Here is a 23,328-nt window from a genome sequence, read left to right as displayed (position 1 = left end):
ATATCATTTTTCTTTTAATATCCAGAAATTGGTAAGCCATGCTGTACTTCTTTACCCTAATTTCAAAGATAAAAAAAAACAATAAATTAAGTTTAAAAAAAGTTTTATCAAGTTAGAAAAAAGAAATCAGAAGCTACAAAAACAAACTTAATAAAATTAATTAATAATTTTCACAAATTCCCTCTTCCTTTTTATCTTATTTCTTCTTTCTTTTAAAACTGAATTTAATTTATTAATTCTAAAATTTTTTCTAAAGTTATTGATTTTCGCTTTTAAGTAAATCTACTTTTGCTGTCAAATCAATTTCGAAGTCTGCGTTTACGCTATCGAAACAAAAAGTAAAGTTTATTTGATTATTTGACAACATGCAAAAACATGCAAACACAAAAATGATTTCTGAAAAAAAACTGATTTTCCTTATTAGGTGAAATTGTAAATTTACCCGATAGATTTTGAAGTTGAAGGCACATTGTCAATAAACGTTGGCGTCGTGTTATTGTCGATCTTAAGTTCCCTATAAAAATTTGATTAAAGAAAACTGAAAAAACTATAGAGAATACAACCAAAGAAAAATTATTTGATTAATTACTACGTTTCAGCAAATAATGGCCTCATATTTTGCATAAATAAAAATAAATTAAAGTAATGTAAGAAAATTATTAGCGATGAGTTACCAACTTACTCCGTTTCAATTATGTTTTTCACAAATTTGGCTTGATCTCTTTTGCACGCTTTTTCTTTTCGTGCTGTTGAAGGTTTGCGTGATTTTCCTTTAGAAAGAAATAAAAAAGGAACAGCTTCGTCTTTTAATTTTCTTCCCTTCTTTGGTAAATAATTTTACAGTTCGTATATTAAGTTTCTCTCATAGTCCTCTGTACAGAACTGTTTTGAACATATTCTGGCATTTTCTAAATTAAAAAATCAAACTGACGAATCAAACACAATTTTCTTGTCACACTGGCTTTGGAAAATCTAAAAAAAATTATATTCTTTTCAGCATAGTTTCCCTGATTGTCACTATTGCAACCAAATTTAGAACAACGCATTTTAGTATTTATTATTATAATTATTATTATTATTTTATTAACGAATTAACTTAAAGATATAATACAGAAAATTTAAAAATCGTTAAAAGCTGGAAACAGGATAAATACAGATTCCAATACATATTTCATTATACCATGGACAACCACGTTGTTGAGGAAAATCCTCGAAACAAAAAAACGTTTGCAGACTCGATTCTTCAACATTTAATTGATCACTCTGTAGAGTAATAATGATCCATTAGACTGCTTAATGATATCCTGACTAGCAGAGAACGTTATCAGATCAATTAATGTTTTATTGTAGACTCACCTTGGTAATTAGTGCCGCGATAAAATACATCTAATGGAAGGCCTAACAAAAAAACTTTGTCCACATCCTGACACAAAATGTTTGTTTTTGCTTTTTAACGCTTCAAATTACTAATTCCGTCGCTCCTATGGCTTCTGCGATACAGCGGAGGCTGGAAGTTCTAGCAGTAACTACATGGTTCCTCATCTGCCACTTTGGGTTCATAACCAACTACCTGCTTTGTTTCTACTTACTTTCAACACGATTCTATTGGATATCTATCGCGACCTTTCTATGGATTTACTTTGATTACAAAACCAGCGAAACAGGAGGACGCCCCATCATCTGGATCCAAAACCTCCCATGGTGGACTTACATAAAAAATTATTTCTCTTCAACTCTACTCTGTGTGCCAGACTTCCACCTGGACCCCACACGTAACTACCTCTTCTGCTGTTTTCCTCACGGAGTAGTGGCGGTGGGTCCCTTCGTCAACATCGCGTCTAAAGCCAGCGGTTTCCATCAGCTCTTTCCAAATTGCAGAGTCACAATAGCGACAACAAAATTAGTTTTCTGGTGTCCACTTTTCCGAGAATTGGCTCTCGCTTGTGGTTTGGTGTCTTGCTCAGCCAAGTCCCTGGATCACATCTTAGGAAGTCCAGGAAATAACGCTGTTATTCTCTGGATTGGTGGTAAAGCAGAAATGTGGCACAGTAAACCAGGCGAGTTTAAAATCGTTCTACGCGGACGTAAAGGCTTCGTGAAACTAGCATTGAAGCATGGGACTCCTTTAGTCCCTGTCTTTACTTTTGGGGAGAATGATTTGTTCGAGCCGGTAGATTTCCCGGTCCTACGGCCTTTCCAAGAAGCCGTTCGAAAGTATTTCGGTTGCGTTACTCGCATTTTTAGGGGAAGATGGTGGGTGATACCGAAGAGACGACGATTGAGCACAGTTGGTAAGAAAACCGGCAGTTTTTTCAAAAATAATTCTTTACTACACAGTTGGAAAACCGATAAATGTGGTCAAGAGCGACAATCCGACGGACGAAGAGATCAACACTCTTCACCAGAAATTTGTTGAACAGCTGCAGTCACTGTTTGAGGCGCATAAGGAGAGATTTCTCGAGGACTCCAATAAAACTTTAGAATTTTCATAATTATCATGTAATTTTGTTTAATAAATACTGCTAATCCGCCGTGTGATAGCTAAAGGATTTAAAGTTTATTGTCCTCGCTGTTGAAACGCGCCACGAAACAGAACACTAACAAGATTATTGTACATATCGCGTAACACCAGCGCGAAGCCTTTAAATCTCAATCCAGTCTCGTTTCACTTCTTGCAATGACCGCAAACAATATCAACAACGCAATAGTCGTCGGTGGAGGCTTGGTAAAATTCCAACAAATGTAACCCTTAAATAATTGTTATTTCCAGGTGGGATCGCTGTGTGGAGTTTTCCTTGCCAAAAAGGGGTACCATGTCACCGTTTTCGAACACCGCGAAGGTAAATCTTGAGACTTTTCCATTAGTTTCAACAATCTCTTTTAAGATGTACGAACAACAAAGTTCGTTCAAGGTCGTTCCATTAACATGGCTCTTTCAAATCGAGGAAGAAGAGCGTTGGCTGCTGTAGGACTGGAAAAGTTAATATTAGAGTCTGCCGTTCCCATGAAAGGGAGACTATTGCACGACTTGAAAGGCAACACCAAGAGTGTCCCATATGACGCAAGAACTGGAGAGGTAATCAATAAGTTTCAATTACGCTCCTTTCATATTTATTTCCAGTGTATTTATTCGATCGATCGGAATTACCTCAATCGAGTGCTTCTTACAGGTAAGTACCACCAAATTTGATTAAATTTAACGTGAGGTTAACAGAGCTAGAGTCCCATCCCAACGTGAAGATCCACTTTAGTTACAAACTCATTAACGTGAACTTCGACGAGGAAACCGTCACTGTGTTAAAGTACGTCCCAACTGTTTTTTACCTCGAATAACAGAGTTTCGTAGTACGAAAACTGAAGAGGTGGAGACTCATTCTGCAGACCTCATCATCGGTGCCGATGGGGCTTACAGCACCCTCCGTCGTTCCATGCAACAAACTCCTCTCTTCGAATTCGGCCAAACTTACATTAAACATGGTTACCTCGAACTGAAAATCCCCGCCGGCACTAATATGATCCCCAATCATCTCCACATCTGGCCTCGAGGCGAGTTCATGATGATCGCCCTGCCGAACCAAGACACCTCTTGGACTGTTACTCTATTCATGCCCTTTCCAAAATTCGATGTTAAAAGTAGCAACCATTTGGTGAAGTTCTTTGAGAGTACTTTCCCTGATTCGTTGCCTCTCATTGGTGAAAATTCCCTCGTTAGCGACTTCTTCAAAGTAAAACCATCACCTCTGGTTTCCATCAAGTGTCACCCTTACCACGTCGGACAAAAGTTTCTCCTAATCGGAGATGCTGCCCATGCTATGGTTCCTTTCTATGGTCAAGGGATGAATGCGGGGTTCGAGGATTGTTTGATTTTGGATGAGATTCTCGAGAGTCACAACATTGCTGACGGAATTGAAGAGTTTACCAAGAGACGAAGCAAAGATGCTTATGCCATTTGCGAACTCGCTATGTATAATTATGTGGAGATGAGAGACTTGGTGACGAGACGGTCGTACCATTTGAGAAAGGTGTTTGATGAGGTGTTGTTCAAGATGTTTCCGCAAAAGTGGATTCCGCTTTATAATTCCGTTACGTTTTGCGACATGGGATACAATGAGTGCGTCCAAAATAGGGAATGGCAAGACAAGGTGAGTGTACCAAATAAAAAAAAAGAGAATAAAGAGTTTTTACAGGTCATTGAGAGAAGCATTTGTATCGGCATCTTTATCGCTGTCGTCATTGCTGCATTCATTATTAAATTCTTGTAAACATGTTTCATGTACCACATAATTATAAAAGTGTCACAACATTTTTTAATTATTAAAATTACAATTTATTCCCAAACACCAAATTTTAACTAAACAGTTTAATCATCGCTGATGACGTGATGACGGTAGCATTGCTATCGAAACGCGCGTCAGCATTTTTTGTTAAAATTTGGTGTTTGGGAATAAATTGTAATTTTAATAATTTGTCAACACCAAGAATTGATCCAATAAATTTTCTTTGAACACTTTTTAAAATTTGCGCCGAGAATAACCAACACATCTCACCACTAGATGTCGCTCCGATCCGTTCCGATTTTACAGTTTTCTGCTTTTGTCAACTGTCATTTACTTGTCAACGAAGAATGACGAAATAATCCGAAAATATTTTTTCTAGTGAACGTTAGTGTAGATTTCGTACCTTTTTTCGATGGAAAAACCGTTCAAGGGAAGCTTGCAAATTCCAGGAACTGCACTAAATGGCCAGAATGCTCAGTTATTGATCTCAACGGGAATTCAGTCAGTGGATTCAATTTTGGGTAAGTTTTAAGGTTAGATGACCCAAAGTCTAATTTCTATTTCCAGGGGGCGGATTACCCGTAGGCACTGTGGCTATCATAGGTACGAAAAAACGTGCGATTTTTTTGTAACTAATTTGTGCTTTTTAGAGGAAGACATTCATGGCTCTCATGCGAGAGTAATGTTGAATTACTTTCTGGCTGAGGGAATTGTTAGCAACCACTCCACGTTAGTCGCCAGTTTAGACACAAATCCGCATAATATAGTCAAAAACCTGCCGGCTTTAATTGAAAATGACCATGAAGAACCAACAAACAGTGAAATTCGCCAAGATAATAAAATGAAGATTGCATTTAGATATCAAAATTTGCCCACTGGAAATAAAGAGTCCCAGAGTATAGGACACTCCTTTGACCTCTCGAAAACAATGTCTCTCAGTGACTTGGAAAATTCAGACATTAGTTATTGGAATGGACAAAGGATAGAAAATGGTGCAAGTATGTTTGCCAATCCTGCCTATAATGAGCTTCTGAAAGCTGTGAAGAATAAAATAAAAGATGGAAAGTTCTTTTTGAAAGACAACCCCTCAAGAAGAAACATATTAAGGGTCGGAATTCATTCTTTGGGATCACCCATGTGGCTACCACCAAGAGACTCATATCATCTAATGAATGATAGTAGAGATTTGGACATGTTTATATTCTGTCTGAGGGCTCTAGTGAGATCAGCTTTTGCTGTGGCTGTGATAACTATTCCAACTCACCTATATCATGAGGTAACTCAAACGTTTTAAGACAAAATTTACATAATTTTGTTTTAGAATTCACTTGACCGGTGCATCCACTCTAGTGACATTGCACTAAGACTGCAGACATTCTCTGGAACTGAGTTGGAAAATAACTTTAGTTTAGCAGATTATCATGGATTTTTTCACCTTACGAAATTAGCCGCAATCAATTCATTCGCGTCTAAACATCCAGGATCCGTCGAATATGTTTTTAAGTTGAAGAGGAAAAAGTTTCACGTGGAGAAATTGCATTTACCACCAGGTAGATTTGAATTTTGGAAGAATATTAGAGGGGCTTGACTTTGGTTTGATTGCAGATTTACAAGAAGTTGGAGAAAAGACGCCAACGGCGTCGTCTGCGTGTGGTACCAGTAATAATCACCTTTTAGAGTTTTAACAGAGCTGTACCTTTTATTTAGTAGCTAGTATTTTATTTATTACAGAGTATTATATTTTCCAACACTATGGTGATACATTTTTATGTCAAATTTACCGTTGTAATCAGTGATGTGATATGATTACTGTAGTGATAAGTAAAAGTACATGTTTTTCTAAATGGTTGCCCAATTATTCTGAATACGTCTCTGTCCCATGCGTTCGTGTTCCGTCGTTCATTGTCGTAACGACGCGCACGCGACGATCCAGCACCCATCATCATTTCGCATGTGACAGGTGGCTGCACTGGCACGCTATTTGAAGTAAAATGGCCGCGGTGTGTAAAGTGAACGAAAGAGCGAAAGTGTGTTTATGTTCCTCATAGAAAAGAACTGTTGTGAAACATTGAGAAACTGCATTGTTCAAGTATCTACTGTGTGAACTGTAATTGTCTCCCAACGATTCAGTTGCAAGTGCGTCGTCGAGATCGTAACAACGAAATTAAACGAGACAACTTTCATCCAGTGTTTATAACCTCCAAGTTGTGTTAAAACGAAGGGACGTGAATTTCGTGAAATGTTTCATTCATTGAAGTGAAAAATTAAGGATGAGGAGGAAACGCCATGCGTTCCAAACAACCTGTTAAACAAGTCCACTGAACTTTATGTTTACATCCGTCAGAACGAGGCAGACGCTCTGGAATTGATAAACAGGCTCCAAAATGCCCGCAAATACCCTTCGCATGCTAAAATGCACATGGATACAACGCAACCTTCACCAATGTATTCAGAAGGCGAGCTGTACCTAAACACTGATTGACACGTCTGGAGATACTAATTTGAAGGTCATTCATCTAATAAAATGTGTACTGCCAGAGTGCAGTTGTGTGCAAAATTCTGTTGAGTGTGTGCAGTTAGGTTATGTCAGTGTTAAAAGTGTCAATTTGTTTATTTACAAGTGCGATGTGACGAGGGACACGTAGATCGACACGCTGGATCGAGCCAGCTCGGGTCCAGGGGGTTGCCACGACGGTGGAGGGACCGTCCCTCCCGTCGCCCCACAGCCCCCGGGACTGTCACCCCTTCCTCACGAGATCAACACGCCGAAGCGACAAGCCGTGGTAGACAGGTGGGTGAGCTTGATATCACAACTCTTACTTTCTTAAAACTGCCTCGACGAGGCCTTGCGATTTTTACGTTAGTTGGTGGCACTGGTTAGTGACATCACGGAAACAGAAAACATACACTTGGACAGGGTTTGGTTGCAATATAGATATTTTGATTGGTCATGTATTTTTATAATTAGAACGAATTAGAATAGCGAATTTTGCTTTTTAATTGGTAACGGATAAATGAGAACTGTTTGGAGACCATTCGTAATTAAATTCGTTTGACTTTCTTTTCTATCTTCCTGTTTAATTCGGTATTGCCAATTAGAGCTGTAATTTACCCTACTTTCTAACATGTATTTTCATGATTGCCAAAACATTTTTTTTAATGAAGGTTCTTTTTTTGTTCCTTCCTCTTTACATCTATTTCGGTTAACACTATGTCTTTTCTTTCGTTATTTTTTTGTGTTTCATCGGTTTTCTCTCTACCTGATTGTTTCTGTACTTTTCTGCTGCTTTTCTACGTATTATTATTGTTCTACATTTGAACGGAGCAAACAAACGGTATTGGAAACTTTGAATGGTTAGCTTGGTTATTGCAGTTAATATTTACGTTATCACAAACTTTAAAAGTATGCATTATTATCTCCTTGTGATATGCAAAATGGTATCTTTGAAACTGTAGATTTTAGGTTAAATAGATTCATGACGCAAAGATTATGAAACTTTTTTAAACAATAATAATACACTGAGTTTTAATAAAATGAACCACCCAGAAGGAGTAGGCTTAGAATGGCCAAATTTGGTTCAAAGAGTTCATAGCTGAAGACAAAAATGAATAAAAATGTTTAAATTTTGAAGGCAATTCGTCATCTTTGAAAGAAATTTTACCTTTGTTTGTTGATTGTTTTAATAGTTTTTTTTGTCATTTAATACACAGGGTGTTTGGTAAGTAAACTAAGTAGTAACTGAAATCCCGAAGAATTTTTTTCCTGCAATAATTCTTGTAAGCAGTAGACGTCACAATTTGGATATTTGGAAAATTAAAGAAATCAAGGCATTTCGTGGAACAAAATGTCACTCATGTCACACCAGACATTTTGTGACATAGGCGTACGTGTGCTGAACAATTTCGCAATGGTCTTGAGATTAGAATAAATCATTCCTTGTTGCGGCGTTTGCATCTTGGTTTAGATGGGAACAAAGAACAATTTGATTGGTTTTATAATTTCGTATACGATTTATTTTTCGAATTAAATATTCAACTTCAGGTACATTTGTGCCGCCACTGACTAATCATGTCAAATGTGACAGTTGTTTGGTACTCTCGTTTTTGCCAAAACCAAACTACTATGTTTTCAGTCAGATCTTTAATTGTTTTTCGAGTCCTGATTGGTCAACTTTACAACCTTATAACTTTTGCAAGAAAAGGAAAAGAAAGAAAAATTTCACGCAGAGCTCGTTCTCTAAGCTCTCTGATTCTCCAGGTGCTTTACTTACCTTTGTGCCGTGAGTTAACTTAAGCCTTTCGATCGAGGTCGCATTATTCGCATGTTCGAGGACTGTTAAACATTACGAGAAATTGGTAGATTTCCGCATCGACCACATGCAACAGTCTTGTATGGAGAAATTGGCAAGAGGAAAGGTTAAAGAAGCCTGTTGTTGTAGAGGCAGCGGACATCCTGTCCTAGTGCTCGTCTTAGGGCGCGATTCCACTTGCTTGGTTTAGCCCAGGCCAGACCAGACATCCAAGATTTGAGAGACGTTTTTATAATTCTTCAGCCCTATAGAAAAGGTCGGGAACATGATGAACCACATTAAGATAGTTTGAGACGAGATGCCTCAAGATGCAATAGACCATCTTATTTTCAGCATGCCCAGGAGGGTTGCTGAATGAATACTAGAAAATGTCATTAAATCTTGAAATTTGTAGACATTGAAATTGCGAGAAAATAAAAATTTGATCTAGTGACTTCAAAATTGACAGTCCAATAGGTAATTCGGGACGATGAATATTTTGTACATCGAAAATGTGACAATCGCAGTATATTTTACAATATTGATATTACAGTGAGTGATTCGAGAAAATGGGATTTATAGTAACTAAGAATTAGGGAACACCGAAATTAAATTTCATCAGAACTGGCCAATTTGAAAAATTAACTTTTTTTTTTGATAAATTTGGGAAAATGAAGATTTCGACCACTGAAAGCACGACTGCCAAAAATACCTAACAATGATTGATTTCGGATCTTGAAATTTTTAGACAATGAAAATGCGAGAAAATATGAATTTGGTTTAGTGACTTACAAAAACTTACTTACTAATAGGTAATTCGAGACGATTAATATTTTGTCCAACGAAAAGGTGACAATCGCAGTAAATCTTACAATATTGATAATACAGGGTCCGGCAACACTTGTGTCCACCCCCCAAAATCGTCTTTCATTTTAAAGATAAACTTTTGAAAATTTGCACACACTCACAGTTGACAAAGCTCTAGAAGCTGACGCAAAAATTTGTTTTTTGTCAGTGATAGTGTTGGCGTTGCGACGCCTTTAAAATCTAATTTTTAGGTAATTGTGAGGGTTTGTGATATCAACCCCTAATTTAATTTTTTTTCAATATAAATGTGTTAAAAATATCTCAGTTGTCATTTTAGATTCAATGCAAATTGTCTTTAAAATTTGAGAAAAAAATGCTGTTTTATCAAGTTATTTCATTACGTCAAAGTTGGGAACTACGTTTACACCCATCTGTCAACATCTTGTGTCACAAATGACATCTATCTTTTGGCTCGCTTTAGATTGTAACAAAAGTCTTACTTGGTGAAATTGTCGCTTTGTCGATGTTAATTAACGATTTCTGGTGTCCATAAAGTGCAACATGCCCGAGTTAATCAAAATTGACTTTCATAAGAGTGAATAAAGTGACTTGTGGAATTATGGTGTAAACGTAGTTTGCCACTGCGCTGTCATAATTTCGAAAACTAACTTGATAAAACAGCGTTTTTTTCGCAAATTTTAAACACAATTTGCATTAGATTTAAAATAAAAACTCAGATATTTACATCACAGGACCGGACCCTGTATAGTGAGTGATTCGAGAAAATGGGATTTATAGAAACTGAGAATTAGGAAACATAAAAATTCAATGTTATTAGAACGGGCCAATTTAAAAATTAAATTTTCTTTTAGAAATTCCAGAAAATAAAGAGTTTAAACACTGAAAACACGGCAATAGAATGAACCAACGATTGATTTCGGATCTTGGAAATTTTCGCCATTGAAAATGCGAGAAAATAAAAATTCGATCTAGTGACTGCAACAATAATTCGAGGAGATGAATATTTTAAACAACGAAAATGTGACATTCGAAATAAATTTTACGATGTAGATGTTACAGTGAGCGATTTTAGAAAATGGATTTTATAGAAACTGAGAATTAGATAACACAGAAATTTGAAATGTCATCAGAACTAACCAATTTAAAATATTTTTTTTTTATTTTGCGTTTGTACTGAAGCTAGTACGATACTGTTTTTGGTGTCGTACTGAGCAATTTCCGTATCGTATTGAACAGTGCAATTTTGTGTTGTAAGGTTGACATCGGTTTTATTTGACGCGCGTATGACTAAGATAACTTCAAAATAACAACAAACTTATAGAAAACACTATTTCAAAAATTCATATTCTAGTAATGCCAACTGTGGCAAATTCCCCAAATTTTGAAATGTGCTTGTTTTGTTTAAAAATGCGAAAAATAAAAAAATACCGTATGATAGCTCGTTTATACTGGATTTTGTCGCACTTACTCCTTAACCCTTGCGTGCGACAAAATCTTCAGCATAGAACTCGTATCATAATATACTATTTGAAATTCAGTGCGATTTCCGTCGTGGGTTTGAAAACTGAATTGTTTTTTTAATTGCAGGCTTCGCAGAAGAATCGAGAATTACAGGAAAAGACAGACCGACTGCATGCCGCGTTTTGGGCAAGCGTTTAACGAACACTGCGAACAAAACTTCCAGGACACTCTTCAACTAAAACAACGTTTTCTGGATGCGAAGGCAAAGAGAGTGCCGAAAAATAAGGATAGGAAACAGGAGTCGATACAGAGTAGTGTGCACGTGGTATGTTATTGTTTTTCCCATTTTTTAACAATAATTCAAAATTCAAGTTTTTCCAAGAAGGAAGTTTTAAGTATTTGGCACAAACTTCCTGTGACTCAGTTCTGAAGTCCACTACGATAAAGCGAGTTACTTAATTGGAGGTTTTTTTACTCGGTCGACTTTTATTTTTAATGATTAGATGTAAACGATTGTTATCAAGTGTCCTCATTAGATAATAAAAATCGGAACTTATTTGCTAATCATTGCCTTTGTTTAGAATTTCTTCTGTTTTTTTTGGCAGTTAACAAACAGTACGTTGATTACAGTAGTTCGTACATATCATTGGAGCATAAAGCGTGAAAATTTTGCCATTTGCACTACAAACATTTTAATTTTAACGGTAACTGAACAGTTACTTAATAATTGTAGTACATGCATCTTTTTAAGTTGAAGAGACAAACTATTTGATGTGAAACTTAGATTCTCTTTTTAAACCAAAAACTAGTTTTAGTTGACCGTTTGTAATGTGTTTTAAACCAGTTTTTACATGAAAACGTAGACAAAGAACAATCTACATATGTTAATGAATAAGCCGGCCGTAAGTGAAAACTGAATAAAAAAAAAGTTTGATGTAAATGTCTCTTTTTCAGCAACAGAAATTTTTGAAACGCTCCACTGAAGAGAACGACCCTGCAGGTTCAAGCGACAGCTTTGAGCCTCCGGTGAAGTTGCAGTGTACGACCCAGCAGCACGGATCTCACCAGAACGAAGGCCTGACCAAGTTCTCAGTGGAAATCGTTCAGCAGCTTGAATTCACGACATCGGCGGCCAACTCTCAACCACAGCAGATCTCAACCAATGTTACAGTGAAGGCCCACACGAATGCCTCGGTTAAGAGCGACGTATCATCGCCTAAATCAAACCCATCGACGCCGGCGTCGAATTTACAGCAGAAATCGAATATCGGCCTGGATGTGGGCACGTTGGTGGAGTGTGTGAAACAAGAACCTGATAATGATTTCGCCGATTTGGACCAATGTGCCGCAGCATTGGAGAAGGATGCGGCTGCCAATGGGGGCACCGGGTTCGGGGGGTTCTCTGATCTTATCGGGGAGGATACGAACGATGAGATTATCACTTCTGACGCGTTTAATGATTTGATCTCTGATATTAGTAATTATCCCGAGTTGATGAAAGACTTTGATTTTGAGGATAAATCGGAAAATAATAACGCGAGTGTTAACGGATTGAAAGTGGAAGACATTAAAGATTTACCGCCAGTGTCCGATAATACCAAGTCAACGCATAGTCCTTTAGTGAGCAATCAGAACTACTCTCCTCCTGTTTTTGACAACCAAGGGGGCATTGTGAAAAATAGAATGCCGCCTTATTCCAATATTGACTTTTGTAAGACTGAACTTAGTCCAGCCGCTCAAACGCTCAAACAGATGGCTGAACAACATCAACATAAAAATCAAATGGGGATATCGTTCAACCCCAGCGGCAGAGCGCCAAATTCTCGCTCGCCTTATCCAGACTTTCAGTTCCAAGGTGATTACGGCAGCCCTAATTCCAATCAGAACTTCCATAAAAATAGTCCAAATTTCTCCCAACCTGATATAATTAAACAAGAAATGATCTTCCAAGGGAACGATTTTGATATGAAAAGAAAAGGGGCGGGAATCTACAAACAACAGCAGTATTCACCTTATAGCAGTCCGAGTGCTAGCAGTCATGGTAGTCCAGGATATCTTCCTAGGAGTGGCACGGGAACTACTGGGGGAAGTGGGGCTTTTGGGGGTGGGACACCACCGAGACCGTCTTCTGGACCTGGCGGAAATAATTCCAGCGCCACTCTCCAAATCAATCAAGCACAGCAGCTACATATTAACCAGCAGAACCACGGGCATGCCATTCAGGTAAAAAAAGTTTTATTCATTTCGGTTAACATTTCTCGATTCATAGCGGTCAGTGTTGGGAAGCTACTTGGCGCGCCCTATGTTGTTGACCCTTGTGCAAATGACAACCGGATCAATATTTAATCAACAAGCGACACACTGATTGGCTTACAGTATTATGTATGAGGGATATCTACGTACCGATTTCGTTATTGGTCGTCTTTTACTTAAAGATTCTCGTTTGTTTTATTTAACGCAACTCATTACTTTGAACAAAAGTGGGTCATAGTCAAGGCTAAAACACTAGAAATTCTGCAATTTGAAAGTATGTGTGGTTTTGTCATAACAATTGGCGTAGTTTAAAAACAAGTTTCGAAATTAAAAAAAATACTAATAATAATTTGATATTGTTAAAAATTGACACGGAACAAGTAACTTAAACTGCTTGATTTTGAAAGCAATACGTATCAGGTTTTACAGTTTTAAGCAAAAATTATCGGCCAAACCGCCGAGCTCAGTGACGCGCCGCGCACAATCAATACAAGGGCAAACCGGACGTCCCTAGGGACAGGGAATTTGCGCCATTCTTGGAATGTTAGGTTATACAAACGTCTTCAAGCAATTAAAAGAAACTTTGCAGAAATTCGTCTTAAAAATCAGAGCGGTTATCGCTGACACGTGTCAAAGCAGATTCGTGGCATAACAGTGTTACCAACACGTAGAAAAATGCCAAGCCGCCGCAAAATCAAAAGTTCAGCGCCGGCATCAGCGGGAGTCCGCCTCTTTCCGCATATTTGCTCTTTTATATGCAGAATCGTTAGTAATAATTATGTAGGCGAGTCGTAGTTGTGCATTTTGCGCAGTGCAGGTTCTATTACGGTTTGCAATGGCTAACGGTTCTGTCGCTTATTTGAATGAGGAAGTAGCACGTACTTTTCCCACGAGCAGCAAGTGCGCGTATTAAGTTAGAGATCTACTTAAAAACACATTTTGGAATTCAATTTAGGGCAATAAATTGGTATACATTCAAGAAAATTAGAAATTACGCTATGTGGTTGTCTTATCCTTCGGTTGAAATTAGAACAAATATGATGAAAGGCGGACGACGTGCGGCAACAGTTCATGGCGTAACAGCATCATTATTCACTGGAGTGAAATACCGAACAATAAACAATAGATTTTAATATAACAAAGTACCAAAGCAGATATCGCGTTGCATGCAAGCAAGCTTTAATTTGAGAATGGTGTTTTTACCAATACATACAGGGTGTTCAAAAAGCGGACCAACTGATAAGAACGTCAAACTCTAATAAGACACTGTGAATTGGAAATGCTGTTTAAAATTTTTATTTGAAGCTTTGTACGGGAGCAAAATAACTTTAAATATTGCGAAAAACGGAGCAACACTTTGGTAGTTACAATTATTAATAAAACATGTAATTGGTTACTATGGTTTAGCTTTGATAACACCTGACCAGTAAAAGTCACAATAGATCAAGAACCATTTGTTCTCGACTGTTTCCTTCACGTGTCGGTATATTCAGCAAAATTATACATCATTAGAGAAATAAACTCCTCTAGTTTGTGACACCCAAAAGATTTTTGACTTTTCTAAAAAAAATGGCCATTGTCAGCCACTGAATTCTTGAAATGAAATGTTGCCAGATTAATTTTGCGCTTTTGAGCTTAATTTTAAAAGTGCAAAATAACGTTTTGTAGCAACATTTAAGGCATTTAAAACATGAACTCTAGTAGAATTTTGTCAACCTTGAGCTCATTGAAACGAAAAATTTGTGCCATAATTAGCGCCCCTTTAAGTGGCTTTAGATTTGCAACGAAGCACTCAATAATTGAAAAAAATTAATTTAGCTAGTAGCTATTATCTGAAGATTCACGTAGTGAATAGTTGGTCCGCCATTTTTTGAACACCCTGTATGTAATTCTCTGGTTCTACGGGATTTTTCGGGTGTTTGTGGTTCTATCTGGGATTCCTATAGAGTTTGCTGCAATGTTCGAATGCTATCAATTCGTCCAGATTTTTTTATCGTTTTTGGATGATTATACTACTTGTAAAAATTCCTTAAATTTAATAATTAATTGTTGGTGGTGTGTTATGCAGGGTCTCCCAAAATTGTCCTTAATTTTAAAGATAAAATTTTGAAAACTTGCATACGCTCATAGTAGACAAAGCTCTAAAACTGACACAAAAATTTGTTTTTTTACGGCTTGTTTGGCGTCGCGACGCCTACGAAGTATAATTTTCAGCGATTTTTGAGTTTTTGCGGAAATATTCGCGAATTCAATTTTTTTTCAACATAACTGTGATACAAATATTTGAGTTTTTATTTTAAGGGGATATCGAACAAATTTCAGTATAGGGCAAATTCAATGTATTTTTCCAAACACGATTACTCGAAAACTATTTGAGTAAATTGCTTTCTGTTTTTTGCATATGAATCTGTTCAACGTGCACTGTGTTAAATGCTTTATCCAATTTTTGTAAAGTGAATATTTAATGATTTTTTGATTAAATACGAAAACTTGGCTGAACGCGAAATAATTTTTAGCATTCCATATGCGAACACTTTTCAAAATTCACACATACGTTTTTTGAGAACAACCAGACAGTAGTATAACGTCTTGTTGTCAAAATTATGACTTTGGGGTGCTGAAAAGACTGAAAAAGTCTCGTAATTTAAAGGTTTTAAAAGATAGATCAATCACTAAAACAACAGAATATAATTATTATTTACAATTTAATTATTTATAATTATGTTCACTATTTTTTGTTACATTTACAAAAATCTTGGACAAAATTCGAAGATCTCAGTGCGTCTATTAATTCTTCAATTTTTGCAATTACACAAATCCCACTTTTTCGGGAAAAAATTAATTTATTTATGAAAATAAACATTAAATAATAATAATAATTTGGCCATCAGTGCAGTCAAAACTATTAGCTATTGTCCTGCCCACAAGATGATGGTAATAATAATCTAAACCACTTGGGCTGGGGTTTTAAGAAGTAGTTTTTATTTATGGTTTTATTACCGTAGTAAGCAGACTGACCATGGGTAACCCACTAAAAGAGTGCCGTCTACAAATAATGAGGGTTGAAGGGAGATGCTACATTTGACGTTTGGATGTTTAAAATGTTTCATATAATTTTTCCTTTACGCAGAATTTTGAAGCAGAATTTACCGTTACAGTTTGTTAGATATCCCCTTAAATCTAATGCAAATTGTGTTTGCGAAAAATAGTATATGACAATACAAGTTTATAAACAACCTTTAAAACACGCACGAGTTTAACGTCGTAAGTGTTTTAAAGGCGCTTATAAACGAGTGTTATACGCTATTTTTTATTATACCTATCCATTTACAATCCTTTAGGAGCATTGAAAAAATGTGAATTTACACAATAAAATTATCAAAGGTTGTTTGTGAATCGTTTTCGTAGAGACGGTTAGTAATTGTTTGTTTACGTTGTTAAGAATATTTTTTCACTTTTGTAAAAATCCATTCAGAAAATGAGTGAAAAATTAAAAGGCTAGCAGAACATGCAGAACAGCGATTAATTCTTAATCTACCTGACGCTAAGAACTATATAGTTCAGCCAAGTTGGTCTGAGCTACCATAAAAGCATAAAAATTTGCAAGCTACCGCAACGGGACAGCTTCAAAAGATTCTCAAGTGCACATAATGAGGGTTTATTTGCTTAAGTTTGCACCCTGCGATAAGAACAGCATCCCTAAACAGGCCAGATGTCTCGTCATAAATGACAAAATACCGGAAACTGTCCGGTTGCGGTTGCCGTCTAATTTTTATGATTTTATGGTGGCCCAGACCAACTTGGCTGAACTTATACTGGTCATGCTTTCCGACGAACTCCATGCGATTATGGCAAACAGTGGTACAAGCATCGATGATCTTCGAGTGTGGCTAGTGGCTATATTGAAGAAGCAACTTCAAACAAAATAGTTGTTTCCAAACGCATTGCTGGTGTTCTGAACACATCGGTTGCTAAATCAACTTCATCAAGAGCTATGGACGTCCAACAGAAGAATGAAAATGAAAAAGCTTCTACTAGTTATGAATTAGAAGCAACAAACAACAGTAACCAGCTTAAAGCGGCGGGCTTTGAAATTTCAAACAATAGTAATTGTAATTTTCATGTTTATTTATATTATAAGTAAAAATTGGTCCTGACATTCACTATTTCTTGTTACCTAGATAACTTTAAAGCTTTAGTGTTTTAAAGACTCCTTTGTTGCACGCTTTTGCATGTTTTAATTTAGAATTATGATGCAGGTATAATAAAAACTATGTTTTATCAAGTTAGTTTTCAAAATTATGACGGTGCAGTGACAAACTACGTTTACACCAATTTTTCACAAGTCACTTCGTTCACTCGAGCATGTTGCACTTATGGACACCAGAAATCGTTGATTAACATCGTCAAAGCGACAATTTCACCAAGTAAGACTTTTGTTACAATCTAAAGCAAACCAAAGGATACATGTCATTTGTGACACAAAAGATGTTGACAGATGGGTGTAAACGTAGTTCCCAATTTTGACGTAATGAAATTGGAAACCAACTTGATAAAACAACATTTTTTTCAAATTTGGAATACAATTTGCATCAAATCTAAAATGACAACTGAGATATTTTTAACCAGAGATTTGGAAAATAATAGATCCGGTTACCATATGGAAATTTGGACATACGTTACACAAAACATGTGCAACAAGAATTTTTATTTCCGTCTCTACCTATTGCACTGATTCCTATCGCTGATACGCTTATGCACTATTGTCTCTCTCGTCAGGATGGAACCAATCAGAGATCATGACGTAGATCGTTACTCGAATTTTAAATGGCAAATCCAAATTGTCATAGCTAATGTCAGTAAAGAACTTTGAATGCAAAATTTTGTGAATTTAAAGGTTTTAGACGTTATTTCTCTTGTATGTTGCTAAATTTCGTGACAAGGTTCTTTCATCACTAGTTTGACGACGATTTAGTTCAAAAACATGCCAGTTGTAATATTCCATTGATTTTTATTTCACTAGTTAGCCCTTATTTGTACCATTTCTATTCTACGCTTATTACAAAATCTGTTTCGACAATTCTCGCACAAATTTGTTCAAATACGTCTTGAGCCAAAAATTCCTCTTTGAACTCACTTTCTGTCGTCTGTAGTATAGTAAACCCAGTTGACATATACCTAGTAAATTTTATGGCCACATTATGAGAGGGCCGGGCAGTCCCAGAGCCAACTATAGCTTACGAGCCTACGCCTAGCGGCCGGAGACTCGATGTGACGTCAGCAGAGTGGCCGAACGGTTAGCATTGCGGCTTATGGAGATATGGGATCGAGATCTCTTTATTCTTTATTTTAACAAACTTATATGTTGCTAATTGCGTTTTGACTGCAATGGCTATTTTTGAGAGGTTTTCTGCACCTGATGATTAAATATTCTTCTCAAAATATTTCTGAATTACTTTTTACGAAATGCACGAAATGAGTGCGGGCCTATTCAACCATCGGTCAACTCTCTACCTAGAACTTTGTCGGCTGCAGTTTACAACACCCAGTTTTATTTCTATGGGTGGTTTGACTTAAGCCATAAAATATTTACTAGGTATATGTCAACTGAGGTTACTATATGCGACGTCGGTAGTTTTATGGTGCTGAGAGAACTTGTTGTGTTACAGTACGTTGGATTACTCATTTTGCTTTGAACTGTCATACATTACAATTGTTGTCAAATTTTAAAATTAGCCAATCAAAAACTCTCCATCCTGGCGAGAGAGATACGTATACATTGTATCCAGTGAATGCGTGCAACAGACAAGGACGAAAGTTGTAAAGCTAGTCGTAGATATGTTTTTAAGACTTTTGACTATGTCCCCCCATCTATTAATTCCTAAATCTGTTTTTAACACATTTAAATTGAAAAAAAAATATGGGTTGATTTCACAAATCCTCACAATTAGCTAAAAATTACATCTTTAAGGCGTCGCGACGCCAAAACTATCGGTGATAAATAGTTATTTGTTTCACTAGGCTAGAAGATGGTGTTTTGGAAATGCAAGGAAAGTATTGAAATCCGAGCCCTCTGGGCTCGGATTTCAATTTCCGAGCATTTCCAAAACATTTTCTAGCCGTGTCAAACACGAAATTTTGTGCGCCGACAATTATTAATAGTTATTTATTTTGACTTTTGGTTTGAACTTGAAACGTCATTCCGTCATTTAGGGGAATTTCATCAGCTGGGAAATAGGTTGGTAGCACCCCATTCAAATCAAACGATTGCAGATTAATTTAAATTCAAATGTGTTTTAGCAAATTTTTGTGGTATCTTTGCTTAATTAATCTACCTTTATCATTTTCGAAGGTCATTGGCCTCCAAATCGGCACACAAATTGACACAATTGACATTTATGCAGCGATGCCAACCTGCAAAATAAAACCAACTATTCGAAATGTCACTTTTGACTGCCTAGACATTCAAAAGGTGATTTTCTTGCCGCAAATGAGTATTACAAATGCTATGAAAAATGACGGAGGCGCAAACAAATTTTTGCGTCAGCTTCTAGAGCTTTGTCAACTATGAGCGTATGCAAATTTTCAAAATTTCATCTTTAAAATTAAAGACGAAAAATTATTTCTTATTGTGGATTTTCCAGTTCGCATTTAGTCCATAAATATTCGATCTCCATAATTTTTTATTTCGCTTTTTATGTCACCTTGATTTACTTCTAAAAACTATTATTTCCTGTTCTATAAAATCCTGATGGTTATTCCAGTGTATTTATAAACATGATTATATCACATTACTTGCTTTTTCCGTTGTCAGGTTTCGAACTCTCTGTCTTATTGGCTTTTTATTAATTTTTTCTGTCGTAGGAGTATAAAAATTAGAGTATTAAAACGGATTCGGTCAGCAAACGAAGACTTTTTACTTTCCGGACTACATTTTTTTAACACCGTTAGTTTGTTCCGGTCTTTTAAATCACAAGATTGTCTTCATTTCCAGTTGCTTTTTCCAAAAGTTTGATATTTAATGAGTAGTCCGTAAAACCACTCGTGTGCAAATTTTGTTTGCAGTTTAATTGGAATTAAAAATCAGAACCGCAGGAATGCGCCAAGTATCAAACGCATGTGTTCCAAAAAAAACCAGAAAATTTTTACACGAGGAAATAACGCGTTATACGAAGCACAAGTTCATATAAGCACGGCCAACTCGCGAGAATGAACCTTTTTCTCTTGTACCGTTCGTCACATAAGCAAGTTTCTGTCTTGCTTGCTCGTATCGATAAGCAAATTCTCGCTACGTGTTGAGAGTCCACAGAAGGCGACGTGACATTGTCAGTTCGTTAACACATAAGACGACTTCCTGCATGATGAGTTCATTTTGTAATTTATACCATATTAGATGTGCTGTACGGAATTTTCGTGTTTAATATATGAAAACGTCTGGAAGCACCGTTAGATTCGAGAATTAATTTTCCTGGTTTTTGGAATGAATGACGAGGAGGAAAGAAGCGAATTCTTCTTCATTTTTTTTTTAAATTTATATGCTGCAGTCCACTTACGTTTTCTATTGAATTTTTAGGTATCAGCGGGCCAACACCTGCATCTATCCGGGGAATTAAAAGGCAATGTATCAATCGCCACCCAGCAAGGAATGCACTTCAATCAGCACACGTCAACGCCTGGCGCGGGCTCTCAATCCCAAAACGCCCAAAACGTACCCCAACAAAGCTCACTGTCTGCAAACCAACAGCAAAATGCCCAAATGCACACAGGAGGCGCTCAACAGCCGCAACCTCAACAATCTGGGGGGCCTCACCTTGGAAGTCCTATGATGTCTGGCGGGCAACAGATGCCCAATTCGCAGCAGAGCTCAATGGGAGGCATGCAAGGCCCAGGTATGGGAGGCGGTATGATGAGCGGCCCCGGCGGAATGCAGCATCCAGGCGGAATGGGCGGAAATATTTCCGGGCAAATGGCCGAAAGTTACTCAATGTCTCAGACTCAGACTATTAATTTTACTCAACAAACTCTCAGGCAGCGTGCGACTGGGCCAAACGGTAACACGGTAATTTTATACTGGTCAAAATACGAATTGTTTTTGTAGTTGCACCAAATAATATGGGACCAAACGGACCAATGGGACCAGGACCTATGGGAAGTCAAGGTGGAATGGGACCACGTTTGATGAATTCTCAGACGCTTGAACAACAGAAGCTTTTGCAACAGCAACAAATGTTACGGGCACAACAAGCGGCAGCTTTGCAACAACATATGGTTCGACCGCCGCCTCCGGATTATAAAAGTAGCGCTGGAATGATGCAAGGGGTACAACCGAGGTTTGCTGGGGCGCCTCCAAATATTAGGAGGATGCCGCATCAACCGATGCCACCTTCAGGTAGCCACACATTTTCTCACTTCTTGATCATTACACTCATTTCTAGGTCCAATGATTCGTCCACACAACATGTACATTATGCAACAGCAACAACAGCACATTATGACTAGAAATATGTACCCACGGCAACAAGGTCCCATCAGCAGCATGGACGCAATGCAACACGGAAACACAGAATGGCGACACCTTCTTATGCAACAACAAAATAACAATTTTAACACGCAAATGAGGCCAAACATGCAACAAGGTAAGTGCGGCTACGGCTCGATGCGTTTGTTTGTTATCACAAGTTTTCTTTTTAGGTTTTAATATGAACGCTGGAGGTATGCAACTATCAGGGCAACATCCGCAGATGAGGAGCCAGCAGAGTTTAAATCAGGCCCAAGTGATAAACCAAGGGAACAATCCCATGTCACAGATGAATAACATGAATCAAATGTTGAATCACATGCAGCAGCAGAACATGATGCAGCAACAAAATTCACAGGTAGTTTTAGATAGAGACTTTGTAGTTTCTACTGGGTGTTTGTTACAGATGTCCATATCAAACATTTCGAGTATCCACATGCAGCAGTCGCAGTCGATGACGGTCAACAACCAGTCCATGCAACAACAAAATATCAACAATCAACTTGTAAATAATACAAACAACCAAAACAACACTTTGAGTAATTTTAATGCGCAAACGGACTTCATCGGTCTCGAATTTCTAGATAATCTTCCAACAACTGATTCATCTGCATTTACTGATCAAGAGTTGTTAAACTCGTTTGACAGTGACTCTGGCTTTAATTTAGATTTTTAGTAAAATTTTATATGATTTTGTTAATATTTTTTATATATATATTTTTGTACATATTTATATTAACTGTGGTTTCTGTTGGTATTAATTGATGCGTTCTTGTAATAGTTGCGTTTAGAAACTTTTATTTTGATATAAACTATATACAACCTAACTGACAATATACCTATCAAATATCTACAGTTAAATCACACACTGCCAAGAAGCAGAATCTTAAGATTATTTAAAAAGAGCTGTGACAAAGTGGAGTGAAATGCAGTACCAACTGCAAAAACAAAATTTACACTTTTTATGATGTGTTTTTGTACACAAAATTGAATCTCATTTGTCATATCATGACTATATTGTAAACATGGGATAAGCATTTATAATATTTTATTCACAAAACAGTAGAAATTTAATGTACCATACGTAAATGTTGCAGGTTGCGGTGACTATAGTCTGTAAATATAGTAGCAACGGTGTTAATGCTGAACAGTTAATTGAGATTCTGTAATCCTCTAGTAAATGTCCAAACATCCCGGCAATTTATTTAGTGTCTTCAGTCACTAACTAAATAACTTGCTGGTGTTGATGTTTTTAGTAAATTAATTAAAACTAATGTTAACTGGCTTAAATATAAGATTTTTAGTTATTCAAGTTTGCATGTCGGATATTTAAGCCACTAAAATTGAGAACGATCTCAGTAGAATAATGTTAATTTTGGACTTTGCTGTGTACACATTCCAATTATTCGATTTCCAGTTACTGTGACCAGTATTGGTGAAGATGATCATTTCAGTATTTACGATTAAACTTGTTTTATTTTTTAAAAACATTTTTAGAAAACCACAGTTTTAGGTTTAATTGTAATAATTTATGTGTACTTAGATGAAAAATGACATTGTTAAAATATTCTAATTTTTGCAACATACAAGAGTTTATATAATGAAAATATATATTCCATGTTTTGTAGATTTATCATAAATTCAGGTGATTATAATAAATATCTAATGACAATTTACAAGGACCAAAACAACTTATTTGCCG

The 23,328-nt window shown here is 36.8% G+C and overlaps 4 protein-coding genes across 5 annotated transcripts; all 4 read left to right on the top strand.

Moving 5' to 3' along the window:
- The first annotated feature begins 1,468 nt into the window (after positions 1-1,468).
- Positions 1,469-2,492, top strand: LOC148172265 (2-acylglycerol O-acyltransferase 2-A-like). Its single transcript, XM_088039734.1, has 2 exons — positions 1,469-2,291; positions 2,338-2,492. The coding sequence occupies exons 1-2, from the start codon at positions 1,484-1,486 to the stop codon at positions 2,490-2,492; spliced, it is 963 nt and encodes a 320-aa protein (XP_087895860.1). The 5' UTR covers positions 1,469-1,483.
- A 165-nt stretch (positions 2,493-2,657) lies between these two features.
- cn (Kynurenine 3-monooxygenase cn) lies at positions 2,658-4,507 on the top strand. The gene is made up of 7 exons (XM_088038244.1): positions 2,658-2,725; positions 2,771-2,840; positions 2,886-3,076; positions 3,122-3,170; positions 3,215-3,302; positions 3,347-4,142; positions 4,188-4,507. Exons 1-7 carry the CDS (start codon positions 2,678-2,680, stop codon positions 4,260-4,262), a joined length of 1,317 nt encoding a protein of 438 aa, XP_087894370.1. The 5' UTR covers positions 2,658-2,677; the 3' UTR covers positions 4,263-4,507.
- Positions 4,508-4,597: 90 nt separating this feature from the next.
- Positions 4,598-6,121, top strand: LOC148172263 (elongator complex protein 4-like). Its single transcript, XM_088038245.1, has 5 exons — positions 4,598-4,798; positions 4,845-4,880; positions 4,928-5,553; positions 5,599-5,827; positions 5,883-6,121. The coding sequence occupies exons 1-5, from the start codon at positions 4,690-4,692 to the stop codon at positions 5,960-5,962; spliced, it is 1,080 nt and encodes a 359-aa protein (XP_087894371.1). The 5' UTR covers positions 4,598-4,689; the 3' UTR covers positions 5,963-6,121.
- An 80-nt stretch (positions 6,122-6,201) lies between these two features.
- On the top strand, positions 6,202-23,299 carry mam (neurogenic protein mastermind). 2 transcript variants are annotated; one of them, XM_088038243.1, is made up of 8 exons: positions 6,202-7,068; positions 10,982-11,180; positions 11,810-13,078; positions 20,682-21,159; positions 21,207-21,497; positions 21,544-21,744; positions 21,800-21,984; positions 22,033-23,299. In XM_088038243.1, exons 2-8 carry the CDS (start codon positions 11,028-11,030, stop codon positions 22,300-22,302), a joined length of 2,847 nt encoding a protein of 948 aa, XP_087894369.1. In that variant the 5' UTR covers positions 6,202-7,068; positions 10,982-11,027; the 3' UTR covers positions 22,303-23,299. The 2 variants fall into 2 exon arrangements, with proteins under 2 accessions (XP_087894369.1, XP_087894368.1); XM_088038242.1 differs by having other exon boundaries at positions 21,800-23,299.
- Positions 23,300-23,328: the final 29 nt, after the last annotated feature.

This window comes from Gnatocerus cornutus, chromosome 6 (assembly GCF_029298725.1).
Source record: "Gnatocerus cornutus isolate USDA-ARS CGAHR chromosome 6, icGnaCorn1.1, whole genome shotgun sequence".
Lineage (NCBI taxonomy): Eukaryota > Metazoa > Arthropoda > Insecta > Coleoptera > Tenebrionidae > Gnatocerus > Gnatocerus cornutus.
This window is presented reverse-complemented; position numbering and strand designations above follow the sequence as displayed.